An 11,211-nucleotide genomic window follows, 5' to 3' on the forward strand; every position below is an offset into this window, starting at 1 on the left:
CACCGGACTGTCCGGTGCGCCAGGCTGGTCCGCGGTGAACTCGCCGCTCTCGGGATTCGACGGCGGCGTACGACTATAATTTACCGGACTGTCCGGTGGTGCACCGGACTGTCCGTTGAGCCAACGGTCGCTAGCGCAACGGTTGGCCGTGCAATCTGCGGGCGACGCATGGCCTGCAACAACGGTCGGTTGGGCACACCGGACTGTCCGGTGTGCGCCGGATAGTGTCCGGTGCGCCAACCGACCCCGAGGACCAACGGTCGGATGCGCCAGAAATGGAAGGAGATCGCGCACCGGACAGCTACAGTGACTGTCCGGTGGTGCACCGGACTGTCCGGTGCACCACCCGACAGAAGACAAGTTTGGCCTTCCAAGTTGGCCTCCAACGGCTCCTAGCTGCCTTGGGGCTATAAAAGGGACCCCTAGGCGTATGGAGGAGATACACAAGCTTACACGAAACATTCTAAGACTCCCAGACTCCGACTCCACGCATTTGATTCTTTGTGTTAGCGATTTGAGCTCCATTTGAGTTGCGAACTCCGTGTGTTGTACTTCGAGCTCAATTTGTGACGTGTGTGCGTGGTTGTGCTATGGATTTGAGTCTTGTGTGTGTTGCTCTCCCCTCCCTTACTTCTGTGCTTCTTTTGTGATCAACATTGTAAGGGCGAGAGGCTCTAAGTTGTGGAGATTCCTCGCAAACGGGAGAAAGACTATAAGGAAGAAAGTCGTGGTATTCAAGTTGATCATTGGATCGCTTGAAAGGGGTTGAGTGCAACCCTCGTCCATTGGGACGCCACAACGTGGAAGTAGGCAAGTATTACTTGGCCGAACCACGGGATAAATATCACGTGTCTCTTGTGTGCTTCCTCTTCGATTGTCTGTGTTCGCAAGAGCTCGCCTCATAGACTTGATTAACTCGCACTAATATCTTTATAATCAAGTTTGTGGGAATTTAGTGTTTGATTTTACATGATCACCTATTCACCCCCCTCTAGGGGCTCTCAATAAAACACAAACAAACTCAGAAAATCATGAAACTTGTTGAGATGTCATAATATCATATGTTCAAGCTATGATAAAAAATCGACAAGTTTAATGATTTTCTGACTTTGTTTGTGTTTTATACATTTTAGAAACAACTAGATTACAAATTCGCGATCATGTTTCGTCTACATGGTATTCGAAATTTCCGGTTGTTCCTGAAATAAGGCTGCAACATGTGTTTAATAACATAAATATCAATTTTGCATTCATTGTTTTCCAATATTCGAGCGACTTTGACTTCAAATTTGAATTATTTGAAGAAATTCAATTGAATGTACTAAATTTAATAGATATAGCAAATAATTTGAGAAATGTGCCAAAATTGAACATGTAGGTCCATAGAGACCGTAGGAACACAACACAAAAAACAAATAAACTTTACCGTGATTTTTTGTCAAGTGTAAATATGTGACACTCGATACGGACGTCAGCTACTGCTGATCACACTTTACCGAGTGCTTTTATACTCGAGTGTTCGATTCTCGATAAGGAGGGTGTTGGCCGAACATTGCTCTTTACCGAGAGCGGTACTCATTGAAGTATGTCTGTATCGACTCCCGTGATTTGGGACTCCGATCACTCGACAATGAACGCATCTCGGGTGGTGGTAGCTAGGCATAGGTTTGCAGAAAGGGCAGAAACCGTAAGACTGTGTTCAGTGGTTCCCCCTAAATTTCTTCCCTTATATCCCACTCACGTGTCACGTCAGCGTTCTCTTCCCCCCTATATCTCTACCCTGTACAACGGTTCCCCCTAAATCCTTCCCCTATACCTCACTACAACCATAAAATATCATTTTCTATACCTACTTTTCATCTCCTATCAATTTTTCATCAACTAATAATTAACCGTGGGCCCAGCACAGTAGATAGGGGAGGAAAGGAGAGCACGCTGCATTCGGGGGGAGAGAGAAGACGATAGCGCGCAGCTGCACCGTAGGGGCTGCTTTAGGGGCACCGTTGAAGCAGGTAGCGTCTTCGTGTAGCCTCTACCGTAGGGGAGAGGGAGCTCCGGCGGAAACGGTGAAGACAGTCTAAACGCAAGCGGAGAATGGAGGTTCAGTGATGGATGGGTCTGTGGCCTGCCACACTTTCCCCGGAGAGCGAGGGCCATAGTTGAATTGGCCACATTCAAATCCTAGAGACATGTACTCTGTGATTTTGTTTGTTTTCATTGCAATTGCGTCAAAAGCTGCATGCTCGCTCCTCCCTGCAAGATGTTGTCAGATTGTTGTGTTGTGTGAGAGAGAAAAGGTGGATGCAGGCAGCCCAGACAAGAGAGTGAGGGGAGAGAGAGAGAGAGAGAGAGGACGCCAGAGCATCGCTAGCTGCTATTGGCTGCAAGGTACGTACGTCTTTCCTACCGTGCCAAATTGTTATCGCAATTAGACGCAACCAGAGCAAAAGCAATGGTTGCCCTACTAGCTGCTGCAGTGCACATACACACCTGTCAATCTCTCTCTCTCTCTCTATCATAAGTGCCACACTACCATGTCCCTGTCCTCAGCTCTTGTCGTCTTCTCCTGACTGACCCCTCTCTCCTCGCTCCATTAACGAAGAATCCAAGTAGTGAGGATGAAGAGAGAGAAAAGGGCATCATCATCATTATCACTAACCCTTAGCTTCAAGGGTGACTGATTGGTTAGCAGCGATGAGAATGCGATGGATCATGGTCTATGGATGGATGAAAATGAAAGGTTCCCTTCCGGCCTCATATATACATGCATTGACGGAACTGTACATAATGCACCGTGCATTGGCATCAACAGTCGCCGGAGCTGTACCTAGTCGGTGCCCAAATAAATACATAGTATCGCTTGGTCTCACTCACCTCTACTGCAAGCTAGCCTTAGGACCTTAATTAGGTTAGCTTAAGTGCTTAATTTGATGGAGTGAGTGAGTGAGTGAGTATATATGCAGCTGCGGGCGGTAAAAAAAAAAACTGTTGCTTGGATGATGATTTGTGTATGACTATGTGTATGTCCATCGGCATCGACGGCTTGCTTGCTTGCTCCAACGCCAACTACAGGGGGGCGGGGGTGTTGGGTAGCTAGCTAGCCAGATAGTGATAGAGCGAGCTGCTAGTGGAAAGTAGAAAGAGCGAGCGCACCACAATGGACAGCATGGAGGACGCCGTCTCCGGCACTGCAGCCCAGGGCGACCTCGCCGAGGTTGTGGCCCGCGCAGGTGCAATGGCCGCCGCGGCGAGTCACCACCACCACCGGCGGCCACCCTCTCCCGCAGCAGCAGATCACGGCCACATCGTGTCTGCTGCAAGGGCCACCGCCAGATCACAGATCATGCTCGTCCCTGCTGCTGCTTGCTACGACGACGAGACACGGCCTGCTGCTGCTTGCGGCGACGCGGTGATGTTCGACGCGCCGTCGTCGTCGATGGCCGCCGCCGTCGGTCCATACCACCACCTGTCGTCTTCGTCTGCGGCGCTGGCACCGGCGCACGGCGGGTACTGGCTGCCGCCGCAACAGATCTCCCAGGAGCACGCCCGCGACGGCGGCCTCGACGAGCCGCCCGTGGTGACGAGGATCTCGCCAGTGACGACTCCACCGCCGCCTTCTCATCATCATCAAATCATGAACAGGTTAGTTGACTTACTTGACTGGAAATGAAATAAAGCAGCTATTATATTGCTCTCTCTCTCTATATTTTTTATCTGCGGCTTTAATTTCTTTTTTGGGTCGATCGATAGTTGTTGCGTGCGTTGTTCTTCTTGCTTTCTCGATCGATATGCGATACATACTCTTCAAATCAACTAGCTATCTATTATTATTTATCCCTCCCTTGCCTTTTTTTACTGTTACTTCGTGACAATTCATGGCTGTTTTAATTTGCTGTCTGATCTATTTGCATTACTACTCGTTGCTGCAGTTTATCCTCCACAGCACGTACGACGACCCTTTTTTTCAGCTGCCGTTTACTTCTGGATGCGTATTTGGTTAGCCGTAGGCTATCAGTCAAAACATGCTTTGCATATATATACTGGAAAGGAATAGATGATGTGACTCAAATCTGATTGCGATTCCACTGTTCTTTTTCCTTTTCTTTTGTTGGCAAAACAAAACGGCGCAATAGCTGCATTAACCCCTACTAGCTTTGTCTCTGCAGAGGCATATATATAATATAATATATTTCTTTGGGATTTGGTCATTCATCAGAGTAGGAATAAGCTAGTTGACTTCAATTCATTCCTCGTCATTTGATGCTGGTTGGAATATTGCTTAATTTCTTTTTCTTCTGCAAAAGCTGTCTAGCTATCTTCTTCCTAGTTTCTTTTCTTTTGAGAGACGGCCGGCCGGCCAGCCGGGGCTCCGGCGAGCTATCATGCAGTCACCAGCTATGCTAACTCCGGCATCCAGATCCTCTCCCCGGCCGTGGGCGTAGCTTATGAAGAACTTCAATTATGATTTAATCTGTCAGGTTATTACTTTGTGTTGATCTCTAATAAACCAAGTTTGATCTGCCAAACTGATGAGTTTATCGATCTCTTTTCGTCTCTTAGAGCTTGTGCATGTGGAAATCCAATCCAATTCCATATACAGCATGACTCCAAGATTAATTAAACAAATAGTTGCAGAAGATTTTGCGTATATATACACTTGATTTGCATGAATGCAGCAGAAAGAATGAGGTGAAGAAGGTGGTGTGCATCCCGGCGCTACCACCTCCGGCGAGCAGCCGCCCAGGAGGAGGAGAGGTGATTCCGTCTGATCTTTGGGCGTGGAGGAAATACGGCCAGAAGCCTATCAAGGGTTCGCCTTACCCAAGGTATTTTTTTGGCAACAATAATAAACAAGCGCTTGATATATAATGATCCAAATTAATATAATTAATACTTATCAACATCAGATCTTTTTCTTGCCTTCTTTTTCTGAAAAGGATTGCAGTCTTTTTTGTTGCACAGGTACAAGGTTTAGAGAGACGATGTAACATGAAAAAAAAATTCAATGTTTCCATTTCGATAATAATATAATATGCACTGCTCATATGTGCAGATATGGATGCCACGGCATGCAAGTCGACAGAAACCATGCATATGGTCATCTCGATAAGAGACCTGGCCTCTCCGATATAATTAATATATATTTTTCCTGATAATAACACTGAAATGGTCCAGCAAATATAGGCAGTTAGATATTGCTTCAGAGTGAAAAAAAACATATCAATTATTCACTCCGCTCTTTTTTATTTGTCACAGTTTAGTTTAAAAATGAACTACCGGCAGCAAAAAATTATTAATTCATAGCCCCCTCTTGATCTAGTTAACAAGTACTTATTTTCTACTAATTTCTCTACCTTTCAACTATATATAGAAATAATTAGTTGTATGCAACTATGTATAAAGAATCTATGGTGCAAGTTTATATGCTCCTTACTAATTTATTAGACGAACAAAGATCTTTAATTAGGTTAATGGCCATGTCAAATCTGTTTGAAATCCTTAGAACTAATAGTTAACCAACTAATAAATTATTAGCTAGAATCACCTAGTTAAACTATTAGTTGGAGGCTGTTTGAAACCTCCATCTAATAGGTTAATTGAACCACTAGTTTTATATAGTGTCCCTACATGGAGTAGAGACCAAGGACCACGTTGAAATAATAAGAGACAATAATGTCTTTTGCCAAGTTTTAGTTAATTTTAACTGCCTTAATCCAGCTAATGAATTGACTGTTAGTTAGAGGTCTAGCTAACAATTAACTAAGGCTTTAGCTAGGTTGTTTGAAACCCCTAAAACTGATTTTATCTAGTAACAATTATCTCTAGAGGTTCTAAACAAGCCCGTAACGTCGCTACAAAGAGACTGTACATGCGCAATTAATAATCTAGGGGTAATTGCTCTTGTTTCATCACCATTCTTTTTTATTAGTTAATCCATCTATTTTCCCTATTTATAATGCATCAAAGTAAGATAGGTTATGTGCATATTAATGGCCTATTTGGTTCGGTGACTAACTTGCCACACTTTACCTAACTTTTCTGCCTAAGGTTAGTTATTCAATTCGAACGACTAACCTTAGGCAAAGTGTGGCATAATTAGCCACAAACCAAACATGCCCTAAATACACAAATAATTAACTTGTGGTTCGAAATACTTGGCACACATATAGTTGGCGGAGTAATATCTGGATTTATGGCCATAAACTTGGACGAGATTTATGGCCCAATGTCAAATTACTAATTCGAAATGTACATGTCATAGTAGATTTACTTTGCATTTTTAATAGGCCAATTATATATCCATCAGTGCCTCTAGTTTGTTCTCTCTCTCATTTAGATGCCCTAGTTTGCTTCCACCAATTTGTCTAATTGTGCAAAGTATGTTAATCTCATAGGATGATCACATGAGACAGATGCTAGAGTGATTGGAAAGGATGGTTCATAGCAAAATATCTGTAAACTATATAATTAAGGACAACCACATATACTAACTGGACTATATATACTCTTCTAAAGATTGTACATTCACTTAAAATAGTTTAGAGCATCTCCAAGAGTTTCCAAATTCACTTTATAAATTATCATTTGGAGAGTCATTTGCATAAAAACCACTTTGTATATCCTTCTAATCTCCAATAGCTTTTCTATATGTTGTTTGCACTTTAGAGAGCCATTCATATTTTCTATTTTTGGCTAGCGAGAAACCCTAGAAGACAGCTATATTTGGATAACCATTTGAATAAGTTGTTTGGAAGTATTTTTTAAAAATCTCTATTTATATCAATGAGGAAGAATATAGAGAATGTCTTGAAGTTGTTCTTATACAGTGATATGATAGACTGGTTAGTTTGTTTATGTGTGTGTGGGTGTCCAAAAATCCCTAATGTTTCCGGTCAAAAGCGATCGTGATTCATATATACATTCAAACTTGCTTCTTATAGTTTAGTTTAGCCTAGTTTTTTAGGAAAAAAGTGTTATCAAATACCAGCTAGCTAGCTCATGTATACATTTTAATCTGCAACTCAACTGAAATTCCACATGGGGTTACCATAATGAAAGTATATCTTCGTAACAAATTTATTGTGGTTGTTTTAGAAGTCAAACATGCTTTTACATTTTAAATGTTCCTTCATCACTAATACTATTCTATATTTTTGAGAGGTATATGAAAGCCATACAAATAAAAAACAAAGATACTCCATTACAATAACTTTAATTGATGATGACATAAGTATTCTAGCAAACAATTATTTAGGACATTAATTAGTCTCCACTAATCTATATGCTCGAGTTGTATATATGTATGTTTTCATGGTTTTACCTCATATTATATGCCACCTATAATTTCATCGAAAGCACAAATTATTAGGGACGGAGCTAGAAAAAATTTAGAAGAGGCTAAATTAAATCACTATAGTGATATATATAGCTAAATTACTCACAATATGCATGTATAAAAGTTTGAAGTAGTATTATATTAAAATATCGATGAAAGATAAAATACATAATAAGATTTTGTTACGTATGTTTTAAATTTTAGAAGAGACTTTAGTACGGCTCTGTGGGCTCGGGAGCGGTAGGGGCTCCCACCGCTCCTGTAAATTAGCTATTATATATATATATATATATATATATATATATATATATATATATATATATATATATATATATATATATATATATATTAAATAATGGCCAATATTAATCCCTTATCCCCAATGATATAATAACACTCATTAATTCACTAGGAATGAAGGCTTATCTAAAGTATATGTATTTCCCAATATAATGGCTTTAATTTGATTAAAAGTGAAACTTCATTTTGTTTTGCAGAGGTTACTACAGATGCAGCAGCTCAAAGGGATGTATGGCAAGGAAGCAAGTAGAGCGCAGTCGCAGCGACCCCAACATGCTCGTGATCACCTACACGGCAGAACACAACCACCCTTGGCCAATGCAACGCAATGTGCTCGCTGGCTACTCCCGGCCTCACACTGCTACTCACATGTCGTCCAACTGCAAGAAGAAGAAGAACAGCTGCAGCGTTGAACCGACGAGTTCATGGCCAACAACAACAACATCATCACCATCATCAAAGAACGGCAACTACGAGTGTCAGCAAATGACAAACATGACGATGGAAGAAAATGCAGCAGCAGGGTATGTTGCCTACGCCATCGATGACGAGGAGTGTGCCGCGATGCATCAGCCGATCAATTGCGGTAGCGTGCAACCTTCAGCAGATGAGGTTTTCGCAGAGCTAGAGGAATTGGAGCCTACGACTAGTCCTGTGAATGCAAACATCTTCTCTAGGGGGGTGACTTATGAGTGGCACAAGTTCTAATCTATCAAGCCCAAGGTCGTATAAGGAAAGGCTAGCTACCCCATATATATACATGGTTCTGATGAAAAATAGGTTACAATTAATAACGCACAGATTTTACTTAATTAATTGCTGTGACGACAGATCTTTATATACCTTTTGTGTGCTTATGATTAATTCAAAGATAAGATATACTTAAAAATAAGAAAAATAAAATATATGTGTATAATATTTCGTCGTACATAAAAATTTCCACAAATCTGCATGGATCGTATTTGTTACTAGCATATATTATTATTCTAAACGGTCGTTCATCTTTGTTCAGTGTTTAGGCCGTTTATAGATGGCACAGAATGTAAACGGCCTAACAGTTTTGCATAGTAACACTACACAATATGTTGGATTAATGTGGACCAGACCCAATTAATATTCAATAATAGTCAATACTAATGACCCACTTTAATGGTATGGTGTACTAATAATTTAGTACCATTTTGGAAGTTTAAGGGATAAATCAATCAATTTAAATATGTGGACCATTGGTGCATCTATTGAGAAGTTAGGAAAAAATGAAGGACTGTCACACGCGAGTGTCGTCGTCTGGTCCATTCCTTTCAAACGGTTGCATATTTTACCTGGAATGATGACCGTGGCTAGTAACAGACGTCAGTTACTCGTCGGTTTCTAGTTCTAATGACGCTATCGTTACAGTCTGTTGTCCTTCTATCAAAAAGAATGTGCAACATGTTCTCTCTATCAAAAATAATCTTGTTAGTGGCTCACAACTATGTCGAGATGGTTATAAACTTATTTTCGAGTCTAATAAATGTATACTGTCAAAGTATGGAATATTTGTTTGAAAAGGCTATGGCAGTGAAGACTTGTTTCGCTTATCTTTGTATGATACTTGTAATAAGTCTGTGGACATTGTTGTTTCGAATGAGTTGAATATTTGGCATTCACGACTTTGTCAAATCAATTTTGGTTGTCTCGCAGTTAGCATATTTAAATTTAATCTAGAAATTTGATTTAGTCAAAGGTTTTAAGTGTCAGGTGTGCGTGCAATCTAAGCAACCTCGCAAGTCTCATAAGACTACGGAGGCGAGGAATTTGGCACCACTAGACTTAATACATTCCGATTTATGTGAGATGAACAAAATATTGACTAAAGGAGGCAAGCAATATTTTATTACTTCTATCGACGATTCTACTAGATTTTGTTATGTGTATCTCTTAAAATCAAAAGATGAAGCTTTGCATTATTTTAAGACCTACAATGATGAAGCTGAAAAACAACTCAAGAGAAAAATTAAACGGTTAAAATTTGATCGTGGTGGAGAATATTTTTCGCGTGATTTCTCTGATTTTTATATGGAACATGGTATTATTCATGAGAGGACACCGCCATACTCACCACAATTTAATGGGGTTGTTGAAAGAAAGAACCATACTCTAACTGATTTGTTTAACGTCATGTTAGAGATTTTGGGACTAAGGAATGGTGGGGTGAGGCGATTTTGATTGCGTGTCATGTCCTGAATAAAGTTCCTACAAAGAACAAAGAAATCACACCATTCGAGGATGGGAAAAGAAGAAATTAAATATCTCCTATTTGCGTACCTTGGGTTGTTTGGCTAAAGTTCCCGCAAATTATGACCGAAAACTATTGATTGTGTTTTCCTCGGGTATACTTTCCACAACATTGGATATAGGATTTTAATTATAAATTCTGGAGTATCGGACATGTTGGTTGGTACAATTATGGAGTCCAGTGATGCTACATTTTTAGGACGAGTTTCCTATGAAAATTACACATCATGCATCTATTAATGAACCAACGATACCCCATAAGCATTTTATTCTGGTAGAACACATTGAGGAATCCATATACATAATCCTGCGGAAGATGACAATATATCAACTCGAAAGAGTAAGAGACCAAAGACTACAAAGTCCTTTGGTGACGATTACATTGTATATCTTGTGGATGACACACCCAGTACCATTGAAGAGACATTCTCCTGATGCTGACTTTTGGAAGGAAGCAATAAAGAGTGAGATGGATTATATTATGTCTAATGCAACTTGGGAGGTCGTTGAGCATCCTTATGGGTGTAAGCCCATTGGGAGTAAATGGGTGTCCAAGAAAAATCTTAGGCCTGATGGTAATATTGAAAGGTACAAAGCGAGGCTTGTAATTAAAGGCTATTCACAAAAGGAAGGTGAGGATTTCTTTAATACGTATTCACATGTGGCTCGATTGACCACAATTCGCGTGCTACTTTCTTTAGCTGCTTCTCATGGTCTTCTCATCCATCAAATGGATATTAAGACAACATTCCTAAATGGAGAACTAGATGAGGAAATTTACATGGAGCATCTAGCTGGGTTTGTAGCAAATGGTCAAGAAGGCATGGTGTGTAAATTATTGAAATCTTTATATGGCCTAAAACAAGCACATAAGCAATGGCATAAAAAGTTGGATAGAACTTTGACATCTGTCGGCTTTATTGTGAACGAAGCAGACAAATGTGTATACTATCGGTATGGTAGGGGTGAGAGAGTAATTTTTTGCCTATATGTTGATGACATTCTAATCTTGGAGACAAGTCTTGATGTGATTAAAGATATAAAAGAATTTATATCTAATAATTTTGAAATGAAAGATTTGGGAGAAGCTGATGTTATTCTTAACATTAAGCTACTGAGAGAAGGCAATTGTGGGATCACACTTTTACCGAATGTGAACCTGCTCCAACGCCTTATGATCCTAGTATGCTATTGAAGAAATATCAAACGATAGAAAAAGGTCAAATAATTGGTTCACTCATGTATTTAGCTAGCGCTACGAGGTCTGACATCTCGTTTGTTCTGAGCAAACTTAGCCG

General features: G+C 40.5%; 1 protein-coding gene across 2 annotated transcripts; it reads left to right on the forward strand.

Annotated features, from left to right (window-relative positions):
- The first annotated feature begins 2,725 nt into the window (after positions 1–2,725).
- LOC100283460 (uncharacterized) lies at positions 2,726–8,476 on the forward strand. 2 transcript variants are annotated; one of them, XM_008679201.4, is made up of 3 exons: positions 2,726–3,642; positions 4,677–4,826; positions 7,834–8,476. In XM_008679201.4, exons 1-3 carry the CDS (start codon positions 3,158–3,160, stop codon positions 8,342–8,344), a joined length of 1,146 nt encoding a protein of 381 aa, XP_008677423.1. In that variant the 5' UTR covers positions 2,726–3,157; the 3' UTR covers positions 8,345–8,476. The 2 variants fall into 2 exon arrangements, with proteins under 2 accessions (XP_008677423.1, NP_001358868.1); NM_001371939.1 differs by having other exon boundaries at positions 3,047–3,642; positions 4,680–4,826; positions 7,834–8,446.
- The last annotated feature ends 2,735 nt before the right edge of the window (positions 8,477–11,211 follow it).

This window comes from Zea mays, chromosome 1, assembly GCF_902167145.1.
Source record: "Zea mays cultivar B73 chromosome 1, Zm-B73-REFERENCE-NAM-5.0, whole genome shotgun sequence".
Lineage (NCBI taxonomy): Eukaryota > Viridiplantae > Streptophyta > Magnoliopsida > Poales > Poaceae > Zea > Zea mays.